This window comes from Centropristis striata, chromosome 2 (assembly GCF_030273125.1).
Source record: "Centropristis striata isolate RG_2023a ecotype Rhode Island chromosome 2, C.striata_1.0, whole genome shotgun sequence".
NCBI classification, from domain to species: Eukaryota; Metazoa; Chordata; class Actinopteri; order Perciformes; family Serranidae; genus Centropristis; species Centropristis striata.
Genome location: NC_081518.1, coordinates 37,736,218 through 37,760,486, shown reverse-complemented (window position 1 = coordinate 37,760,486; position 24,269 = coordinate 37,736,218). Strand labels below are relative to the sequence as shown.

General features: G+C 40.0%; 2 protein-coding genes across 5 annotated transcripts in view; one reads left to right on the top strand and one right to left on the bottom strand.

Annotated features, from left to right (window-relative positions):
* The first annotated feature begins 1,081 nt into the window (after positions 1 to 1,081).
* Positions 1,082 to 10,540, top strand: gpib (glucose-6-phosphate isomerase b). 4 transcript variants are annotated; one of them, XM_059353939.1, is made up of 18 exons: positions 1,082 to 1,222; positions 1,480 to 1,570; positions 1,848 to 1,916; positions 2,645 to 2,764; positions 2,888 to 2,971; positions 3,146 to 3,292; positions 3,761 to 3,832; positions 3,916 to 3,960; positions 4,056 to 4,109; positions 4,659 to 4,719; positions 5,255 to 5,298; positions 5,421 to 5,573; positions 5,740 to 5,869; positions 6,059 to 6,135; positions 8,004 to 8,105; positions 8,793 to 8,868; positions 9,514 to 9,580; positions 10,118 to 10,540. In XM_059353939.1, exons 1-18 carry the CDS (start codon positions 1,104 to 1,106, stop codon positions 10,239 to 10,241), a joined length of 1,635 nt encoding a protein of 544 aa, XP_059209922.1. In that variant the 5' UTR covers positions 1,082 to 1,103; the 3' UTR covers positions 10,242 to 10,540. The 4 variants fall into 4 exon arrangements, with proteins under 4 accessions (XP_059209922.1, XP_059209907.1, XP_059209914.1 ...); XM_059353924.1 differs by having other exon boundaries at positions 7,977 to 8,105; XM_059353931.1 differs by having other exon boundaries at positions 3,761 to 3,836; positions 3,920 to 3,960; positions 7,977 to 8,105.
* A 9,223-nt stretch (positions 10,541 to 19,763) lies between these two features.
* The window catches only part of wtip (WT1 interacting protein), a 36,667-nt gene continuing 32,161 nt past the window's right edge, over positions 19,764 to 24,269 (bottom strand). The window contains exon 8 of the mRNA XM_059350977.1: positions 19,764 to 23,717. Coding sequence (XP_059206960.1) covers positions 23,565 to 23,717 — 153 coding nt within the window. The 3' untranslated portion in view covers positions 19,764 to 23,564. The remainder of the gene's footprint in view (positions 23,718 to 24,269) is intronic.

The window sequence follows — 24,269 nt, the reverse complement described above, 5'->3', positions numbered from 1 at the left end:
AAATGGCTATACTGCCCACACTACATACAAATGTTCATAATATGAAGTTATGTGATAATTATTCACAGTTTTCCCCCAGGACCAAAAACTGCTCTCCAAAGATGACAAAAACTCTAAAATGGAAAGTGGGTCACCAAATAGCCTTTTATTATGAGTCATTAGTAGTCTACTACTTTACATATTTCGGTAATGTACTATGAAATATGTATCAGACAGTATCTACTGGGTTTGTTCCTCATGCTTGTGCATTCATTGAAAATCCTTCTGAAAATCATCAACTTCACCATAAGCAACATTGTTTTAAATATATTTTAATACAAAAACATCACATTTGAAATCATATCTTTGTGATATCCATCTATGTTCAAATCATTAAAACAATTAGCTCTTCTTGTTTTGATTTACGCTTGTGACTGCCTAAAAAACACAACATTGTTCTGGTTAGATACTAAGCTTTTGTCGCCCTCTAGTGTTGAATTAGGACCATTACAAACTGCACTCGGTACTTCTACATGCGGCCACTAGGGGGCGTTGATGACTATATGTGGCTATGGATGCAACAGTTACCAGTACTTGTTTTTGTCTGGGGTTCATTTAGAATAACTTCTGATTTCTAACATGACCTACAGGTTAAGTGCTTGGACTCTTTGGGTTAATAAGTTAGGAAATTGAAAAATAAGATATTTAAAAAATATATTTCTAGTATAAATCATTAAACATTCAATAACAGATACACTGTTGTTTGTAATTTTGATCATGTATTATGCAATTTGCTATTTCTAATATAGATAGCTGAAGTGTTTATTTCAGGAGTTATAATGCGTGCAACAGTAGAATAAACTGCAATACTGTCTGTATCATGTGACCTACATGCCAGTGAGTTGGCATACGGGTTACTCTTCCCTATCAACATGCACTGTAACTCTTCAGGACAGTGTGGAGGTGTGACCTGCACAAGTCCTGAATATAGTGTGTCTCTTGTGGGCGGGGCGTGTGTGGATGTGGCCTGGACGCCCTTCAAAAAGCTTTCCCTCTGACCTGCTCGGTCCCACTCAGCCAGGCTAGTTGAGCACAGCAGAGCACAGTAAGGCCCTCTGGACATCATGGGACTCACACAGGACCCCAACTTCCAAAAACTGCAGGACTGGTACACAGCCCATGCCCTGAACCTCAACATGAGGCACATGTTTGAGGCTGACAAGGAGAGATTCCAGAAGTTCAGGTATGCATCCTATGAAAATTATTTTATTGTGTAATTATGCAGTATGTACAGCATCAAGGAGCAGAATGTAGGTATTTTGTTTTCACATGTTCATGCTCTGATGTCTTCCTGCTCTGTAACTGCAGCTTCATTACATAATACTGAACACTGCATGTCAAACCTTGACCACAGAATCATACAGTTTGTTTGGTTTTCAGTCAGGAAATCTCTCTTGTTTTTGCTGTTTCAATTGAAGATGTCTCTCTGTGTTTGGACAGCCTCAACATGAAAACTGAGGATGGAGACATTCTTCTGGATTTCTCCAAGAATCTCCTCACAGAAGAAGTCATGAAGATGTTGGTTGACCTGGTAAATTAATGTCCATCTTATTTTTTTAATACTAGTAAGCAAATGTGTTGTATTACTCTCATTTGGATAAAAGCGTCTGCTAAATGACATTGTAGAATTGTAGAAATAGATTTGCTTATTAGTTCCTTAACCATATATTATTCCATTCCACTCATCCGACGCAGGCTTCATCTTGAGACAAATTGTGTGTTTTTTCTTATGTACATATAATAAATATATTGATTGGACATCAATTTGAATCATGGAACAGTAAGTCAACATTTATTGTCTTTTTCAGGGCAAGTCCAGAGGCATTGAAGCCGCCAGAGAGAAGATGTTCAATGGAGAGAAGATCAACTTCACTGAGGTGCTCATTGTTGACCACATGTCAGCTGTAACTTGACATTAGGCAGTGTTTACCTCTTGACATTTATCCTGGTGAGCAGGCAAGTGCACAGGGCTGGGCTGGAGTTGCCGAAGCAACAGCCCATCTGCCCTCTTTATTTTCACATACGTGGTTGCATAAGTAAGAGTAGGCTAGTCCATAATTGTAGACCAAATGAAATCACCATATCCTCCAAAGTTTTACTACTTTTTGATAGGTACATCTACACAGGACACAGAGATCAGGCAACCCAGAGCCATTTTTATTTTTATTTTTAAATGACACAAAGTAATGCCCATACTACGTTATAAGTATGCCATACTGAGATTTAGTATGTCCCCAATACATAGTATGTCAATTGCAGCATGCCCAAAATGCCAGGTCCTGCTACACCCGTTTGCATTTTGCAGCATGCAAGCCAGCATGCTTATCTGGCTATTCTGACCCACAATCCTCTGTACAACATATACAGTTTATATGCCAGAGGGGGAAATCTTGAACTAATCTTTTTCAGGTTAGAGCCCCTGTTGTGTTGAAACGGCCACTGTTACAGCATTCAAACTATGCAACTCCTGCACATACATTTGGCTTGTTTAAGAATATTTAATACATTGAATGCAACAGCTGATCACTAAATTCAAAAGCAGCCAACAGTACTGACTGAGCATGTGTGTCTGTGTGTTTTATTTCCCACTGCTGTGGATATGCAGGGCCGCGCTGTGCTGCATGTGGCTCTGAGGAACCGCTCCAACACTCCCATCATGGTCGATGGAAAGGATGTGATGCCAGACGTCAACAAAGTTCTCGAGAAGATGAAGGGCTTCTGTCATGTGAGTGAAATGCACCAACAGAAAGATGCAAAACCACAAAGCTTTGTTGGAGAAAGAGTTTACACATTTCACAGTGTGAGTTTAGCAGACCTGCTCACAAAGGTTTGTGTTTGTTTGTTGCAGAAAGTGCGCAGTGGTGAGTGGAAGGGCTTCACAGGAAAGGCCATCACAGATGTGGTCAATGTCGGCATTGGAGGATCTGACCTTGTGAGTGAAAGATTTTGATGCATTTTATTGCAAAATCTCAATGAGCCGTCACATGGTTGACATGTTTTCTTGCTCCCTACTTTTACAGTTACACACATTCACTCCTGTGAGCTGCTCAGCACAGCCACTGTGTTATCTTACCTGAATTTGAACTTGAAATTATTTGACTTGCAGGGCCCCCTGATGGTGACTGAGGCCCTTAAACCTTACTCCAAGGGTGGACCACGTGTGTGGTTTGTGTCAAATATTGATGGAACGCACATCGCCAAAACCCTGGCACAGCTGAACGCTGAGACAACCCTCTTCATCATCGCATCCAAGGTAGCTGGTTTACACAGAGATGATATTTGCAGATATTTGAGTGCATCACATTAACATTTCATACCAGAAGAAAAATGCTGTCCAATTCATTCCACAATCAGTTTGTACTAAATCTTTCATGGATGGACCAGTTTTAAATTAAGTTTTCACTCAGGCAGATGAATCTGGTTGCACTGCATGCCATGAGGTGTTCTTTCAAAGAGCAGCAGCAGATAAAATATAAAACAGTTATTCCAAATTTCACTCATTTAGGGGTTTGTTCTTGTTTCATATTTAGTAATAATAAAATATCTTAAAGCATAGACACAGACAATGTGATCGTTTATTTTCAGGTGGCATGCTGATGTTTCATTTTGTACTGAAACTCCTACTATTTTGCAGGCAGATGATCTATACTTTAAGTTTAGTTGCATTATATATGAATACTCATTATCTGTGTATTTTGTCTATCTAATTCTCCATTTATAGACATTCACCACCCAAGAGACCATAACCAACGCTGAGTCGGCCAAAGCATGGTTCCTTGAACATGCCAAAGATGTGAGTATGCAGCAGCCTCAGACAGCAGCATTTTAATAGGTTGACACTTCATTTCCTTCAATATCCTCTCTATATTTCAATAGAAAGCTGCTGTTGCGAAGCATTTTGTGGCCCTTTCCACCAATGGAGTAAGTCACAAAACATTATTTTACAAGTTAATCCTTCTCGCTCTGTGCAGGACATGTATTCCTAACAGTTCTTCTTCTCTCCGTCTCCCCCTCAGCCCAAAGTGAAAGACTTCGGCATCGACACAGAGAACATGTTTGAGTTCTGGGATGTGAGTGCTCTTTTTGTTTTTAAAGCTGACTGTGTTCGTACAGCAGGTCCTATCTCTTCATCCTCAGACTGGGATGGGGGCCATAGGCAGCTGCTATAAATAAGCTAGACTTTTGACCTGTGAAGTAGGTGGACTCTGGCTGTGGCCAGCAGCTGCTGGGTAATCAGAAGCCTCTCTCTTCAGACTCAGTTATTATTGGTAGCGACCTTCTCTCTTGCAGAGGTTACTGTAAAGGCTGAGTTGCATCAAAGGTCAGGGAGATACATTTCGTTACATTGTTGGTATTTAAAGGCTAACAGATATAATGTGCCCTTTATGTCATAGGAAATATGGCTGCCAGTGTTTTACACCCATTCCATGTACAGAGTATGCAATATTTTCTGACCCCAGGAGAGAGAAATAACTCAACCAATGTGACAGGACTTGTGCAAAAGATCAAAAGCTAAATAATGAATGGTTAATTATATTGTTGTTTCTCTTACCAATACCTTTCGTTGTGTGCAAAGGTTGTTTTTCTTTTTTCAGTCACATTTTGTGTTTTTCTTGTAGTGGGTTGGTGGTCGTTTCTCCTTGTGGTCTGCAATTGGAATGGCCATTGCTCTGCACATTGGTATGTATAATGAAACACAGTGGTTTCTTTTTCTTTCTTTTTTTTTGCAGTATAGCTACACAAATTGTTCTATATTATATATAATAATATAATATATATTTTTTAAAAGGCAAAGAAGTGCAGCCAGACGTTTCTCCAGCAATGCACACATCATCTCACAAAAAGGCTAAAATGCTAATGTTTAGTAGGTTTACCATGTTCGCCATCTCAGTAGTGTGGTGGCATGCTAACATTTGCTTTGTAGCATAGCTAAGCAAATGTTCCCCTCTGCACAAAGTACAGCTGAGGCTGATGGGAAACGTATTAGTTTTGTAGGTGTTTGGTGGTAATGTATTTGATTCACATTGAAATTTAGACAAGATGTGCTGGATGAAAAGGTTTCAGGCACAGAAAAATCGAAACAGTCTTGCTGACAAACATTTCAATACCGAGAAGAAATTCTACCAATAGTGGCTTTAATATACTGTATAAACAAGACTTTATCTTGCTGATACTGAAAATACAAGAATAATTTCACATCTCCTCTCCTCATCAGGCTATGACAACTATGAAAAGCTTCTCTCAGGAGCTCATTGGATGGTAGGTACTTCTCCAACACCTTCAGTCCTTCACCTCTCTGATGTAGAAAAACTATTTGTAAGAAGAAGGAGAAGATATGCAGAACACATAGATGTAAATAAGCCTCCCTTCCTTTCCTGCAGGACAACCACTTCCGTACTGCTCCTCTGGATAAGAACGCTCCCGTCCTGCTGGCTCTGCTGGGCATCTGGTACATCAACTTCTTCCACGCTGAGACCCACGCCATGCTGCCCTACGACCAGTACATGCACCGCTTCACTGCCTACTTCCAACAGGTCTGCCCCCACAATGCTGCAGCAATATCAAGTTGTGTTTTATATTGTTAAATACATCATGTAAAAGATGATTTTGAGCAGTCTGCATGTAGATATTAAAATACTGATCAGTATCTCAAAGAAATCTCAATGCATGTGACAGCTTTAATAAGTATTTGTGTTGTAGGGTGACATGGAGTCAAATGGAAAGTACATCACTAACCATGGAGCGCGTGTGAATTACCACACTGGACCAATAGTGTGGGGAGAGCCAGGAACCAATGGACAGCATGCCTTTTACCAGCTTATCCATCAAGGTATCATCAACAAAAATCACCAGTCTATCACAGTAGCATGTAGGTGATTCAGTCAGAGACTATAGATTTTACAAACCAAGCATTCTGTCATCTTATCTTAATTTTAACTGGTGGCATCACGAGCTGGTTAGCATCATGTCATGATTTTATAAATGTGTCACTAATGTGGTTCAACTGTCTTGAACTCAGGAACACGCATGGTGCCTTGTGACTTCCTGATCCCAGCTCAGTCCCAGCATCCCATCAGAGACAACCTGCACCACAAGGTAACACAATGTTAGACGAACTGTTCATCTCAAGCAGAGCACTGAACAAGTACAGCGCATGCTCATATGACAAAGTTGCTCAACTTATGTTAACACTGTGAAACGTCTGGCTAGATTTAGGCTACACAACCCTGCAAAAAAAGAAAAGTTGGGTGAACTCAAAATTTCAAGGCAACAAACTTCGATAAAATTTTGAGTTGGACAATTAAACTTAATATTTTAAGTTTTGTTTTTGAGTTTGCTCAACTCTGAATTCAGATTTTTGTCAACTCAACTGTAAGTTATACTAACTTATAATTTTACATTGTAATAACTTTTAATCCTTACTTCTGCTAACTTCTGCAATGTGCTGAATTGGCACGATTGTAACGCCGCTACGAAATGTCAGCTAATGTTGCGACCACAATTTTGAGTTAGCATTTTTTTTTTTTAAAGATATTTTTTTGGCCAATTTTGGGCTTTATTGATAGGACAGAGTGAAGGGGGAGACAGAGGGGAAGACATGCGGGAAAGGGCTCCGAGTCGGATTCGAACCCGGGCCGCCCGCTTACGAGGACAATGCCTCTATGGTACGCGCTCTACCAGGTGTGCCACCGGAACGCCCAATTTTTAGTTAGCATTGATACGCCAATGGCTACTCTTGTAGCTGTAACAAGCAGCGCTGCTAGCATCAGTTAGCCGCTAGCGGCAGTTATCCGCTAGCATCAGTTAGCCGCTAGCTTTTGTTAATGACCGAATTTCACCGCTTTCCAGCATTTCACAACAAAGAAATAAGAGTTAGCAGAACTATTTTCCCTTGTTGTGAACCCCAACTTAAAGATATAAGTAACAACAACTCACAAACTTGTTTTTGAGCAGACAACTGGCTTCCTTTGTTGTGCTAACTTACATTATTGCCCTAAATGTCAATAATTTATATTTCCAAGTTTTACCAACTCAAATCACTGTTTTAGGCCAAAAAATACAAGTTGGCTTTTTTTTGCAGTGAACCACTTGGTTAAGTTTACTTAAAGATCATGGTTTGGGTTAAAATTAGTATGTCTTTTGGGTAAATAATCAACACTGACTTTTGGTTTCACACAGGACACGTACAGTGCTCTCCTAGGTGACAGTACCATGTTTGTTTGACCCATGCATCCACCCCAACCTCTCCTGATTTGCAAAACATATTTTTTAAGAGATAAGGCTGCTTCTTTAATAAATCATACCCTTTAAATCTTATTTTAAAATGATTATTATTTTTGTTTCCCTGTTGTAGGGAAGTTTGTGTTATCAAGTACTGATTGAACCCCTAGATGTTGTAAGCAATTTATTTTACAAACTTGTGATAGACAAGATGTAGTTTTTCATATTCCCTAAATCCTTTCACAGACAAAAAAAATCTTCTTGACCTGCAAAGAATTTTGATTCCCAAATTGTGAAACTGTGATCTAAACTACTGCTGCAATGGTGTGTATTTAATGTGTGTATTAATTACCTGGAAACCAGAATATTACATATTTTAGAGGGATCATTCTTAAAGGTCACACAGTCTTCCACCACAAGCGCCAACTGAAGTAAAACAACCTCTTTGTGCCATAAGAGGGTTGGGACTCTAAACCCTTGGCTGACCGGTGTAACTTGATATGTATTCTCAGATAGACACATGAAGGACTGAGTACCACTGTAAAAGATAATAAAAAAGTGTTTTGCTACCAAAACTATGTATCGTAGCAGCTAATCTGCTGCAGAGCTGAACTGGGATATGTCAACATATTGGAGCTTGCAAGACTGACATCACCTACTGTAAAGCATGCACTGTAAACACTGTAGCTGAAGGCGTGTGTTTGATGTGGCTGTAGATCCTGCTGGCTAACTTCCTGGCCCAGACAGAAGCTCTGATGAAGGGTAAGACCACAGAGGAGGCCAGGAAGGAGCTGGAGGCTGGAGGCCTGAGTGGAGAAGCTCTGGACAAAATCCTGCCACACAAAGTAAGTCAAATCAAGAAAAAAAGAGTTACAATTACAACAAACTTGGGTAACACTTTACAATAAACAACTACATAATGTTTATAGATGGTTTATAAACCAATTATTAACCATTTTCAAAGTGCTATACATATTTAATTTTTAAATGTTTTCAACCAATTTCTTAAAGGTATATGAATCATTTCAAAATCATTAACATACTTAATATGGTGTTAAAAATGTTAAAATGAGTGCAACTAAAACTATTAATAAACTATTCATTATAATTGAATTGTTTTTTAATGGTAAAGTAACTATAAACTTACATTAATATACCATCTATTAGCCATTTATAAATTATTTAGTTAGTTAAACATTAATAAATGATGTATTTACCATTCTAAATGGCCTACATACGGTTTATAAATGATGATTCAACATTAATAAACCTAAATCTGTTTACCATTTATTAATGATGGTTATTGTAAAGTGTTACCCAAACTTGAACTTGACAAGAGGCAGTCGTCTTATATTACTTTTTAAAAAGAAATCACATTTGTCACGTGAAAGTGCTTTAAGTACCCGGACGAAAGTAAGGAGAGACAGTGCCCTCCAGTGGCTATGAATAAACATAGCAATCCAAATCTCATTTAACAGCAGTCATGATGATGGTAGTCTGTATTATGAAGTCTGTCTCTTTTTTTCATGCAGGTATTCCAGGGAAACAGGCCAACTAACTCAATCATCTTCAAGAAACTGAGTCCATACACACTTGGAGCACTTATAGGTGAGACCAAGTGATTATTCAAGTTACTTATAGTCAAATGCAAAACAGTTACAGAGCAGTCGTTGGCAATGAAAATGCCAAAGTGTTCATTTAAATATCTATAAAAAGAAAATCATGCAGTAAAAATGGTCTAAGACATAAAATAGAGTAGAAGTTAAAATCTAGGAGTGCAAAATATCAAATGAAATCGATACATTTTTGGTAGCCTGTAATTACAATATGAATAAACAGTGAAGTAAACAGGGATGTAAAAATAAAGCAACATATATAAAACCAGAAAATAAAAGTATATGTAGATCTAGAACTGATATTAAAAGGAAGTTCAAGGATACTTTATACATATTTTTTTATTCTAATCTATTTTCCAAATGAAAGTCAAAATAAAAACATTTTCAAAAATATTATATAGCATATATTATATATACATGCCTAAACACGATATACACTTATAGATGGTTACAGACACCCACACACATTTCATGTACACAAACACATCTATATATCTCAACTAATGCACACATACTGATGTACGTTGGTAGCCACATTTAGAAAGGTGTTATAGTTTATTATATATATTATGTACTTTCCCTCTCTGTAGCCTTTTTCTTCTTGTTGTGATAATGGTTATTCTGTCTTGTTTTACAGCCATGTATGAGCACAAGATCTTCATTCAGGGTGTAATGTGGGAGATCAACAGCTTTGACCAGTGGGGGTAAGACCGTTTTTACTACACACATACTGTACAAATGCAGTTAATAAATGACTGATTTTATTGAGCAGTTTTCCTTTAGTGACCACCTAACACTGGATAGATAATAAACAATAGAATGTGTATGTATGCATGCTTTTTAAACTCTTGTATTTCTATTTATTTGATCTTATCCAATTTAGAACTTTCTCTGTAACTTTCTCTGGCCCTTTTAATATTAGGCGTAGTATTATTATTTTTAAAAACTGGTGGGGGTTTTTTGTGGTTAGTGAGTCAAAATGAGCATGTCTGAGCATTGCTGTTATAAATTACTTGAATTGACCTTGAATTTTGGCACAATCCTGCCTTTTAACTGGGATGCCAACTTTATAATGAGCATTTTTTTTAACAAACTGGCATATAGGATAACAAAGTGATTAAAAAACACAGTTAAGTGTTACAGTGGCTTTAATTGTCTGAATTGATAAAACCCTTCATGTTGTTCTCCACATCACTGAACCTTCAATCACTCTTCTGTTTGTCTCGGCTCCGCATGATCAGAGTGGAACTGGGCAAACAGCTCTGCAAGAAGATCGAGGCTGAGCTCAAGGACACCACAGAGGTCCACTCCCACGACTCCTCCACCAATGGACTCATCAACTTCCTCAAGAAAAACTTTGCTTGAGTCATGCCCCCACCCCCCTCGTCAACTACCACTTCACTCCGCATCATTATCCATCTAATCAGCTCGTGAGCTGCATGGACAGGAGACTCGCAGAGGCAGCTGGTCACTCCCACGCAGTCGAGCTGAAGCACTCTGTATGTTTTTACTCTCATTATGAATATCGTGACTGTCTACCGTGCTGTCTTTTCTATGTTTGCTTGTCCACCACTGTGAGGGGAAAAAAGCTTTTTGTATTAGAGTTGTGGAAGGCAGAGTGAAATGTGCCCTCGCTGTCTCTTCACTGTCACAAGAAATTTAATTTCTGGAATAAATATCTTTACACAATGTCAGTTTCAGTGTCATAATGTAAAATATACACACAGACAAACACAGCAGCTGTTAAGTGCAGCTTTGTACAAACTACTGTGTCAAAGTGCTGCTGAAAATCATGCTTGTGTGAGCAGCTTGACACTAGATGGCATCAGAGAGCCACTTTATATTAGTGAGAGCAAACCAGTCACTCATTAATCTACCATTTATTCAGTGGAACAAAGGGTCAAAGGTCAGCCCATCTGCACTATTCCTCCCCACAAATCCCCAGACGCCACAGCATCCATTTAGAGAGAAAAACAAACATCTGGACTAAACAGCATCTGGACTGAAAGCTCGTCCTCGCTGGCACTTTATTTAAACACCATTAATGTGCTTAATTTTTCAGTCAAAAGCCTGCACAAAATTTGCTGGTGAATTTTTTTTACCATAAACATTAAATCATGTATAATACATTTATTAAAGACAACATTTCCCACAATGCATTACGCAATGCTATTAACCACAATGCACTAAACAAGTTAAAGTATATTTCTCTGTATTTTATGTCCTCATACTCACTGTTACAATTACAGAGTGTGGATGAGGACAAACAGAAAGTTAAAAAAAAATCCTAGACCCCAGACACTGCTGGGTTTTCAATGCTGTTGCCAGGCAACAATACTTTAGTTGAAATCTAACTTGTCCTTTTTATCTCCGGCTCTGAAACAGGATACAGCAGAAAACGAGTTTAACTGAGGATGGAAAATCCTCCTTATTGTCATTTTAAAGATGTTGCAAGTTATTAGTAGAATGCTCTTCAGATTCTAATGATCAGGATTTTTTTAATGTGTTTTTGATTATTCCAGAGAACTTCTCACATTTTTGCATTTTTGCAAATGGGGTCACATGCAAACACACAACTACTGACTAACTTCAACCCCCTGCTGAGTTATGAATCTGTTTAAACCTATTTAAAGGGACAGATCACCCCAAAATAAAAAATACATTACTCAAGACAATCCACAGACTTTGTTGTTCACAGTTTCATAGAAACTTTTTTCTTTCTAATATATCATACTAGGTCTGGGGATTTTTTCTTTTTTTCAAGACCACAAGCCAAGTGCCATCAAGTCCCATTATATTCAAGACATCTCCAGGGCTGATAACTCACACCCAAACAATCTAGATTGATAAATAGCACTATAGGTAAGAGGAAAAAGATATATTTCTGATTTAGGGGTGGATTGTTCCTTTAAGCAAGGTGCAATAGGTGTAAATAACAAGCAGCAAGTCATCATAAGGGCATAAATGATTAGGCCCAGGCTTAGTTAATCAGAGAGCAGAATCAAATAGCAGCATAAAAGCCTGAAAAAAAGTTTCTGTGTGCGTTCCTGAGATGTTTGTTGAACAATGGCGCTGCATACCCTCGCATTCCACTTCATGCTTTATTGGTCAGCCCTGTCAGTCATTTTTTTTCTTCTCCGGCCCGTTAAAGAGCCCCCCCCCCCGCCCCCCCCCCTCCTGACTCGATCAGGATCCCAACCTGCCCCAGTGCGGTGGTTGCCATGGCGACGTCACCCCCTGCCACTTTCGACAGTGCAGTCCCAAGTTCATAGCAGTGTCAGACGAGTGCCCGGAGATTGGGATTCTTCTGAGCTGACTGACTATACCACCAAGCTCTCGTTCTACAGCTCTTTAAAACATCTTCCTAGAGGACAAGTTCTAAATGCATTTGCATCATTTGTATTCATCATGAGCCGCATCGCTGGAAGCAGTTTGAGGGTCAGCATCCTTGCATGTAAACAAGCTCGGAAACTCAGCCTCGGCGGAGAAGAGTGGCCTGCAGGTCTGCAGCCAGTTTTAATTCTCGCTTGAACTTCATTGGAATGCTTTTAATGTGCATGACCGTCCTCCCCTCCCAGGATCCTTCAGGGAACATATTCTCTTGGGCTAAACATTATCCCTGCAAACACATGACACCACCACCCCTCAGCCCACCCAACACAGAACACACTCACACCACATTTCCCAATATCAAACCCAGTGCATGGTCCCTCTCTGGTTCCCAGTCTGTAGTCTGAGGGTGCCATTGATAGCAGTGACACAGAAACCCTGCAGGCTGTAAAAAGAAATAGCCATCGAGTCGAGCCCAGCTTCATTTTTCCCACGACTACTGGAGTTATATAAAGATTAACTTAAGTACGTGGGCAGAGCTTGTCATTCTGCAGCATAGAAAGCCAGCAGCACTCCCTGGAGGATGCAGGGCGCTCCAGCTGACCTCTTGTTGCTCGAACTTTATGTCCCCCCCCTAAATAAGTTTCCTCAGGTCCCCATTTGCTGGATCCATCTTTGAAAAACCCCTAGTCATTAATAATACAAGAACAATATCATCTAAGATCATAGTTCCTGTGTAATTATCTGTGACCATCTGTTAAAAGGAAAGATAAAGAGGTCTCACATCCCAGAGAAATAACTTAAAAAACAAGTGAGAAACGTTTTAATATTTTTGGTCTAAAATATCACATGAAAATATTTTCATGCTCCGTGTCTGAATAATATCCTTGAGATGAGTGCGACCTCACAGAACAGTCAGAGGTTTCTTTCAGCAGTCCATCTCTGCCAAACTACCAGACAGCTGGGTTTGTTTGTCCTCCTGGGATGCCTCTGGGTCAGTTATGTGGTTTTCTGTATTGGCTTTTGAACACTGTGCACCCATTATAAGATTTTTTTTGTCTTCAGTGCTTCTTCTGAATCCACAGAAGTACATATATACTGACCAACATCTGGCTCCTATTCAGCATCACAATGTGAGAGACTTTATAAACAGAAACACTCCCACGCTGATTCCAACTCAGTTGGTCTGCTGGTGGTGCAGTATATCATAACGTTCACAGTGACAGTTGATATCTCACTCTTTTTTTTTTTTTAGACCAAGGCTGTTTCTGATTGTGATGACATGTTTAGTGCCAAACAGACATGCTGTTTTTTTTTTTACCGGCAGAAGAGGCCCGATCAATTCTTTCAATCTCACTGTGGTTTAAGGTTGTTTCATGGGAGTGACTCAGCACATCATTAATGAAAAAAAAGCATTTTTCTCTGAGGGCAATAGAATTCAGTCTTCTGAATCAGTGATGCAATTACATCTGCACTGTTTAGTTTAACAATATATTAATGACTGGTGTAGTCTATAAGGCACCTGTGATTTGATAGTTTGTTACAGGTTAAAAAATAGTTTAAATTCAGCAGCTTATCTTCACAGGAGCATATGAATCACACACTGCTGGAGGGAAATCCATCTTTTTGTACTGCGATGATTTCATTTTGCACTTCTATAAAGGTAGGGGACTCTCAAGAGACAGATTAAAGCAAGAACAGTCACAAGTGAAACACAAAGCACACACATCGAATACATTTCCCCCAAAGATGGTTTCTATGTATATTTTAATATTTCTGGTAAGTCTGGTTTTAATTAGTTATTTGTTGCTGGAAAACAGGGGGTATAATGTCTTGATTGACAGCAATTAGTCAGACTGGTGTATGGGCTGGACCTCCATACCACAGCTCCACTGCCTCATCACTACTGTGCACACTAGGTCCAAATGCAAACGGATGGCAGCACTTGTGTCTGTGATAGTTTGGCTTCACTTTTGCACAGTGGGAAGAATTGGAAATGGGTTGTTCATTTTATATCTATAGTTTCTGAAAGACAATTTAGGATCTCTGTTTTGTTGTATTTGGTGGCATCTTTGGCAATAATTTCAGGTATGTTTTTGGTTCTCACATTCATTTTCACTCGTTTTTTAAGTTTTTACTTGTCATTAAGTTGCATTGTCTGAAGTCACTTTTTTTTTTTTGTTCAGACCTAGAATAACCATTTATTTGAAATTCTAGCAAAAACAAAAACAAAAACAAAAACAAAAACAGTATGCAGCTTCACACACAAGTGAGCTAAAGAGTACCCCTTTACAGACTATATTAAAATAAATAAATAAATAAAATATTGCAGATTGAAAGGGGGTTTGAGAGTCTGTTGCATTAGCTCCGCCTCTCATTTCTTGTGGACCAATCACAGCTGGGTGCAGACTACCAGTTCTTAAATGCAAGGGCCTCATAAGTGGTTCATAGGCACAATCGCCATAGTGTCTCCTTATTTAGTCATAGATAGTGACTTAACAGAAATTGATGTTTTTCAATTTTTAGTACAGAGAGCTTTTTCTGACAGTAAAATTCTTAATCAGTATGTCAGAACTGACAGGCTTAAATGTAATGGATATTCACTGCACTCTACTACTTTAAAATAAATTATTTTTTAAATGACTCATAATGATCCAATATTATGTTGATTCTCCGCAAGTGGGGCCTCTAAATATTCTTATTCTGCTGTTGCTGCAGCTTAATACATAAAACATATCGCCTTATTTCAGGATTTTTTTTTCCCAGACTGAGAGCTGACAGTACGTGTGAAGAGCATCAAGTGTGATAGCTTTCATCAACTAAATCCCTGAATCACCCATCTTTCTGTGATAGAAAGCAAACTTTTTATAGAAAAACTGAAACACTCTGCTGCTGCATGCTGAGAGAAGAATCACACAAGGGTATCAAACAGGAGGCTGAAATATTTCTTACAGGAAGGAGACAAAATGTCAGTAACCAAAGATTCAGAGTGTATGAGGTAATCCTGTAGCGAGCATATTTTCACTCATTTCCTGGCAGTGGAGGGACCCGTGTGCTCCAGAGGGAAGGTGCTCTTTTGTGCCCTGTAACAGAGATCACCTCACAGCAGATCCCCCGGGGCTCTGCTACCTCTGCACACACATTAACACACATTAACACACACAGCTCCCTGAGTCACAGGGGTGGAACCCTCACACACATAAAGGGCGCTTTGTGCCCCAACTCATGGAGCTGACAACCAACACCAGAGAGCTCCTCACACTGAACACCACTGTTTAGCTAACAGGAGAGCTCAGTCAGAGGGCACACCGCTTTTATGTACACCCACACAAAATGTAGCTTCATCTCCGACTATCTTTGTATCAGTGGCTTATAAATACAGCTGTGCCTACTGTAATTGAAATTTGAGATGCAAAGGCTGACAGGGGTGTGCATGTTTTTAATTTTCTTTTTCAAGTTTTATCTCCAGTGCAGGTGCAGGAACTCCGAAGGTCTCTCATTTCTACCCTTTTCCTTCGTTTTTGAAAGGATACACAGCCATCCGTTGACTCGTCTCTCAACTCAAGTATTTCCCGAAACTGAAAAGAGAAGATGACTTGATTTCGTACCCTCTTGGGGACCAAGCCAGGCAGCAGTAATTTAACAAGCGTGCAGTAAAAATGAGACTTCTCCTGAAACCCACCCACTCACCTGCAGGATCTCCAGAGAGATGACAGCAGCATCGCCTATGCCGTGTTCCTCCTTTAAAAGCAACCTTACACAGGGGCAGGCATCATTAATAACTTTTACAGCTGCAATTATGAGTATCTTTATATTAACATTGCTTCAAATAACTCTGTAAACCATCAGATTGCAGGTTTGCATGCATGGATGTAATTATACATGATTATATTTTACTGTCTGTGGACAACACCACCCCGAGCACATATTCAATGCATCTAATGATGCTTTGTGGGAGTAAGTAGAGCCTAAATATAGAGCTAATAAGAGTGATTTGGACTAATATATGTCAGGTGGACAGAAGCAAACATCAGGGCTGTAGTACTCGAATACAGTCTCGGTCTCAAGTCCAGTCATGAGACCACTTATTTAAAGTCTTGCACTAGTCAGGATCAAGATCATTTATACAAAACATTGCCTGATTGGCTGATTCTACTACCTTGATAGATTAGTTTGATATTTAGAAGTTAGATCAATCCTTTTTTTACATTCTTTCTGTCCATCCTAACCCCTTAAACACTGCATTAGCATTGGAAAGACACTTTGGCCTTTTATGGTCTTGAATGTGAATCAATTTGCTGAGGACTCGGTCACGACGTGGTCTTGACTGGACCAGATCTTGGACTTGACTTGGACTTGACAACAACCCTTCTCAAATCCAAATGAATATTAATGGACTGCACTTATTTAGCACTTTATAGTTTTGCGACCACTCAAAGTGCTTTACACTACAGACGGCACTCATTCACAAATTCATACACACATTCACACTGGTGGTTACCCTAAACGGTGCCACCTGCCACCATCAGGAATTCATTCACACACCAATGAATGCAGCATCGAGAGCAATTGGGGTCCAGTATCTTACTACTTCGACATGTCGGATACAATGGTCGGGGATCAAACCACAACCTTCCGATCAGTGGGTGGCCGTTCTACCAACTGTTTCCGCCTCACAGAGATTTTGAATAATCTGTGTGGAGTTAGGATGTTAGTTATGCAGTTTGGGTCAATTGGTGACTCTAAATTGCCCGAAGGTGTGATTGAGCCAATGACTGTCATGTGTCAGGCCTGTTGTCGTCTGGTGACCTGTACTCCGCCTCTCATGGGGTCTCTCATGGAGCCAGGAGTTTTTGGAGCCAGCATCTGGTGCACCTTAATGTACATGTGTACTGTCTTCAGCCTCCAGCCATGGTAGTTGATGCCTGACTTATAGTACACATTTTGTGCTGGGTCCAAGTGGCCTAAAAAATCTGTTAACGCAGGTTTAAAGATGTAACAACACTGTTTACATTGAGTCAACATTAATAACCATTAATTAACAAGTAATAAGACATTGTTCTCGCTTTAGATCCGGTAGTTGCAAAAAGCATAGTTAACTTATAGTTAACTTATAATAGATGAGCAATAAAGTATATTTTAATATCAATAAGCAAACAAAATAAGATTAATAAAGGCATGGCAAAGACATAATGGTGGGTCATGGGTGTTTGTAATGCCATTATTAACACTTATATAAGCTTATAAACACACTATAATGTTAATAAGCATCTAGTAAGGACTTACAAGGGCCTTATTACTTGTTAATTAATGGTTATTACAAGGACCTTAATATAAAGCGCTACCAGTAAGTTTGATAAATGTTCATGAAACACACATTCATTTAACCTCTGCCAGACGGGTCTCAAGTTTTCCAAATGTTTATGTTTCTTCTGTTGAGATTGTTTATTTTCTTCCTGTTTTTTCATTTTGAGTCAAATGTCTTAAATGCATCCCCACAGTATCAGTTTATCATGCCTGTGTGGCATTTCCAAGAAAGTGCTGGAGCAGTTTACTAGAAGTGTCATTACCAAGGGAACTGAATCAGTCAGTGACCCCGTTTCCACTGCCTGCTCCTTTATCTTCTCATATTATTATGTTTAAATACATGTTTGTCAACTGTTGCTGTATTGTCCTTTAGGTTTTAAAAGGAATGTTCACTCTAAAGTTGAAATACATTTATCCCTTCTTACCTGTAGTGCTATTTATCAATCTAGACTGCTTTGGTGTGAGTTCCCGAGTGTTGGAGATATCTCTTATTAGTGTGTGCTTTCTCTTGAATATAATGGAACTATGTGGTCTTTTTGTTTGCGGTGCCCAAAGCTAAATGGAAAATGTATTTGAAAAACCATGACCCGGCTCACTGCTCAGTCGACCAAGGTCAACAAAAATATGTATTTTTGTTTAGTTGAACTATCCCTTTTAACTTCTTGGACAAAGAGTTTGTGATGGCCATGTTTTTTCCAGGCTTCAGATTATCTGACCATCACAGTGCCGGGCCACGTCCCAGGAGGGAGAGTCCACCACATGACTCACTACAAGGTTGCGTGGATGGATGTAATTATACAGCAGCATTTACTGACCGTGGACAACACCAGCCTGAGCACACATCTAATGTAGCTAATAATGCTTTGTGAGAGTTTTTGTATTTCCCATCAGTGTTTTTGTCGTTTTTAATGAATGGTTTCATTAATTGTTTCATAACGTGGGCGCTGTGAAGCCTTTTGAGACTGTCGGCTGCCATTAACTGCTGTATAATAAAGATGACTTGACTGTAGTAAACTACCATTTGTAAAACAGCAACATTAGAGGCAAGCAATTAGAAAATAGCAGAGACAAAACAGCCAGAGTGGTCCCAGTATAGGGCAGCTGTGGCTCAGTTGGTAGAGCGGGTTGCCCCCCGACAGAAGGGTTGGTGGTTCGATCCCTGACCATCGCAGCCTACATGTCGAAGTATCCTTGAGCAAGATACTGAACCCCAAATTGCTCCCGATGCTGTGTTCATCGGTGTGTGAATAAATTCCCAATGGTGGCAGTTGGGACCGTTTAGGGTAGCCTCTGCCACCAGTATGAATGTGTGTGTGAATGGGTGAATGAGCGCAGTCTGTAGTGTAAAGCGCTTTGAGTCGCAAAGCGACTAGAAAAGCGCTATATAAGTGTAGGTCCATTTACCATTTATAGTCCAGTGACATCTGGATGATCATATCAGAGAAATAGAAGAGTGCCATAACACTTCAACAGACACTTAAGCTCCAGTAGAATCGCTGGGCAACAACATGAGAACTCCATCTGCGTCTCATTTACCTCCCAAACCAGCCAGGCCATGGGAAAACCTTACTGTACATATGGTCAACTTCAAACCATTATTGAGCCGTCTCCACATGTCGCTCCTGTCTGTACCCTGTAGAAGGTTCAGTGGTATTATTACAACTGTACAGATCATCAAATCAATAGAACGCTGCCAATCACCACCACCACTACCATTAGACAGTAGTACATTACATTACATGTTATTTAGCAGACGCTTTTGTCCAAAGCAACTTACAATAAGTGCATTCAACCTGATGGTACTAGACATAGACCATAGGAATCAAGTAAGTACATAACTTTAAGAGCTAACTGTCATTGCTAAAGGAGTGCTATATGTTAAAGAAGAAAAGAAGAGAAAAGAATAAGAGCTTTTTTTTTTTTTATATATATATATATATCTGTTAGGTGACCATGACTTAACCGAGGTATTGTTGGAAGAGATAGGTCTTCAGCCTGCGGCGGAAGATGTACAGGCTGTCTGAGGTCCTGTTGTCGGTGGGGAGCTCGTTCCACCATTTGGGAGCCAAGACAGAGAAAAGTCTGGAAGTGGTAGTGTAAACAAAAATTATTTTTTCTTAAAGAAAATCTTTCTTTCAATTGCTGTTAAAATGTTGCAGTGTTTTGCATGTTACAGTGGTATTAATTGTGGTTTAATGAATGAATTTCAGATACAAAAGAAAATACTCAATAAAAGAGAAAAATCAGACATGTTTTTGCAGTTAGCTACAAAACCACTTTATTGAAAAAGCAGATTATGTCATCTACAGTTAAATGATACGTCCCAATTTTTAATACATTAAATAACTTTAGACTTTTTTCATGTTTAGATAAATAGATCTAGTTTCCTTTTTTATGAACCATCTAGGTAATCAAAACACTTAGCGATACAAAAGATGTGTGACAGATGTGCTTGTTGGAACTACCAGTAGGAGAAGAGGAAGTCTTCTCTTTCCAAGTGATTTTTGACAGAAAAATAAAATAAAAAACTAGCCTTTTTTATGTACAGGATAACTAGCTGTGTGCTATGCAATAGAAACTGAAGTAGTACTTTTAAATGGGTGAATTAAGACATCTTTAAACGGTATACACTCTGATCTTGTTAAGTTATTCTTGGGGGATGATATTGTGCAGACAAGATTTTTTTTAATGCCTCATTCTTCAAGTACAGCACACATTACTTGACCAGAACCCTTTCACAAAAATGAAGTTAATTAAATGACAAGGGGAATGTCTCACATACGCAGTCCTTTTCTTTTCTGCTTTTACAAATATACAACACTAATCATTATTACATTCGAATGAATCTCATTACATCAGGTTACATTAAAAAGCACTTCCTGCCTGTGATGACCCCTGCCTTCAGTCTCTGCTTCAGTCTGTTTTTGACACATTCAGTAGTATTTATTCAGACCTGCGTGTACAGTAATACAATATGAGTCAGCCAGTGTTTGCATATAAAAGTTGGTGATTGTTTTATTCTAGTTTTAATACCACATGGGTGGAGTTTGCTACAGTCAGAGGATGATGTATCAGCTACTGGAACACCACCGATATGGTGCTAGAGAGGCTTAAACAAACACCAAGAATTATACAGAAACATCTGGAAGAAGAGAGAGCAGGCCATTGTGTCGGATGCTGCGCTGCCCTGCAAACACAGTGAGGTGCATGTGCCATGGCCCTGCCACTTGTACACACACACACACACACACACACACACACACACACGCACACACACTTAAGACATTTACACAATTTGCTCATATTTGAAACAAGCACATAGTGTTGGGGTTTATCTACATCAGAATTTTGCTCGGAGTGACAAGTTTCCTAAAAAAAAAATTTCACCTACAGTGAATGATCTGCTGAGCGCTAATTCAAAAACACTCATGACAGTTACCAAGTCGGGAGGGGTGAGACTATCTTTTTCCAGCACCACTACAGCTCAGAGTTTCAAGTGTTGTTGTCTCATGTAGTTGTTGTTTTGCATATACACACACATTCAGACTCACACAACCAGCAAGGGAAACATGGGCGGACTCCCTAAAAACGCGGGTGGGACCAGCAGCTCCAGGTTTTCAGGGACGTCCAGCCCACAACACAACAGCAGACTGCATGGCAACCCAGAGCCAGACACACACACACACACACAACATGCCTGTTCTGTCTGAAGGCATGCACACAAGTGGAGAAGCTCCTCGTAGTAATGCACTGTGTTCTCAGTGCTCATATGACAAAAACCAGTGTCTGGAAAACATACCAGGGAACTGTCCTGAACACACCTGGAGCAAAAGGTATTTACAAAGAAATCAATTTGTTTTATTCCTCTTTGAGTACCAGATGGGCCGGATGCAGGCAGTTACAAGTGTCAGACATTAGGCTGCTCTCTGGGGAAATGTTGCTACAAAATCATTACAATCACCAGATGACAGATGTTTTGTCAAAAAATGCTTGTGACATTTATCGTCCACAGTGATATAAAGTATAAATAAGGACAAGGTATAAATTGATGATGGATTAAATAATTTTTAGTCCAGATGTTTATCCCTCTGAACATGTTGTCTATTTCTCTCACAATTACTAGCACTTAACACACAGATGTTTAACTATATTTTTCAAATCTAAATGCTTTTCATAGTTTAAACCACAGAGCTCAATAACATAGTAATTTTACTTACATACTTTATTTTGGCCAACATTTCTGCTAATTTCTCTGTTCCACCACAAGGCCTAAATCTTAGTATTTAAAGACCAATTTCTAGCTAAACTCTCAGATTTTGAGATTAAGCTTAAATTTTAGAGCTCTGTGTGATAACTTGACAAAATAGTGGCCCCCTTGACAGAGGGCCAAATTCAGAAAAATCTACAGATAAGATACATAAGTGCATCATCACATTTTGTGGTAATTAGGTGGAACAAAACTACAAGGCATTACATAGAACTCCAGTTACTGCTTCATTTAAGGCTGTATGAGGGAGCGGCTGAACAGGCCGGCTTACATATACATGTTTATGTTCAAAAACACAAGAGAGCTGGCATCAGTTGTGACACAAATATACAGAAATGCTGCAACCATTATTCAACTAATCATTTAGTTGTTCTAACCAATTTTGTATCAAGATTTCCTGCTTTTCTCTGTTTTATATCATAATAATCTAAATATTTTGGCTTTTGGAATTCCTTCATCGAGACAGTAACTTGTTTTTGCAATAACTTCCTGTAAGTGTGTGTTACAGCAGTCAGTAGAGGGACTGTATATGCTGTATAGAAGGAACTCATTTCATGCCAAATACTAGATTAAGGCCCTTGCCCTTTGGTACTCAAAGTGAAAAAAAGAAAAAGAAAGCAAATACCATCAGAGCCAGGTCTGCCCCCACAGAGTCAGTGGATTTGTGACCCACTGACAGACATGAAGAGGCTCTGTGTCCTGGGAGAGAAATGATACAACAGACCTAAAATCTTCACAGGTTTATGGCTGCGTGACAGACGGCGTGTTTCACCTCTGAATCTATCGCGAGCGCAGCGACACAAAAAAAAAAAAAGAGAGAGAATCTACATCTATGATCTTATGTGGAAAACATCTGCAAAATATATATTCATATATAAAAGACATTCTATGTGCATCTAAAATTTTCTTCTTCTGTCATAATATAATCATTAATTAAGACACTGCTTGTGAATCTCTCGAGGTCTCATCTAAGACTTCTAAGTGGAATGTCAGTCGGTCCTCTGGGCTTGTGGTGCTACGGTGCATCTGTTATTTCGGGGTGGTGCAGGGTGACGAGCGATGACTTAATAGTTTTTTCTCACGGCCCTGTGTCATGATGCTGGGTGTCCTTTGCATAGCCTTTAGCAGGACTCCATCTCAGTGTTAGAAGCTGCACGGCGAGAGCCCGCTCTGAAGGCACAGCATGCCCACCCTGGGGTCTGTCCCGTCCAGCCAGCACTGGAATGTAGCAGCTCGATCCCTGGCCTCCCTGACGCCGACATCAGCAGCGTTCTCAGATGCGACAGCACCGGCGAATTCACTGCGGTTAACCGCTTCAGACAGAGCACAGGAATGAAAAACATGGAAAAGGAAGAGAGGGGGAATTGAGGAGAGAGACGAGTTTGTGTCCTCTCCTCTAATCCAAAAACCTTCTCTTTGATGAATGTGCAGGGGTCAGGCTGTGTGACGTCACCGGGGGCCTCTGGGTGAGACGGCGTGTTGGCTTTCAGGGTTAGGCACCCAAGGGGAAGGGGGAGGAAAGGACCACAGATGGAGGAGGAGGGGGACCCTTTTTTTTCCCAGCCCTGTCATGTGACAGCAGGGCTTGTGGTGGGAGCTGCACTTAGTGTTAATCCACGGCCTGGCCGTCCAGTTGGGGACTGGGGCAGTAGCTCAGATGGCCACACAGAGGCGTCCCTGGAACTGCTGGGAGGGGGGGGTGCAGGCCTTTTTTCTCCCCCCCGCTGCTGGTGTCTTGGATCACCTGGGAAGCAGGGCTTGGTCGCTGCCCGCCCTCCTCCCCTTCACAGCTCGGTGACATGGAGGGGGTAACTGGGGGGCAGGTGGGCAGGGACCTGCGACTGGAGCCGGTGGATGTGGCAGCCGTGGCAGAGCAGGTGGCCTTCCAGTGGATAACAGCGGTGGCCCTCTTCATCATTTAGCTGGAGACCACAGTCCTGAGAGAGGGGCAGAAAGACACAAACATGAGCACTTAACCCATTGAGGCCTGAAACGCCTCTAAAACCTCTGGGCGATTTTAAAATAACCCCCTAAAACCTGAAGTTTTTCTGGAAATTCAACAGAAGTGTCACGCTTCTACTAAATAATAGATTTCTCAGCCTCTGTAGCAGATAGAAATGAAATTCTAAAAGTATTTGAGAGCTTATACAAATACTACAAAACGACGTATCCGCTTTCCAGGCTTCAATGGGTTAACTAAAGTAGGATGTGTGTGTGTGTGTAACAGTCTCTGCTAAGCTCAACTGTTTCTGCCTTTAACCTTATATTTTATTTACAGACATGACAATCTTATAGATTTTTTCAGAAAAGTTTTACAAAAAAACTGTAATCAGTGAGAGTGATTTGTTGGGTCTTGTGTATCAGGGTTCAGTGAGGTGCAGGTCGGACCGATGTGTTAACATCGTGACTTCAGTCATGCGGCTGTTTTACTGGACCCTAGGGTAAGACAGGGTGCTGACCTTGAAGGCTCATTCGAGTGAGTGAAGTGT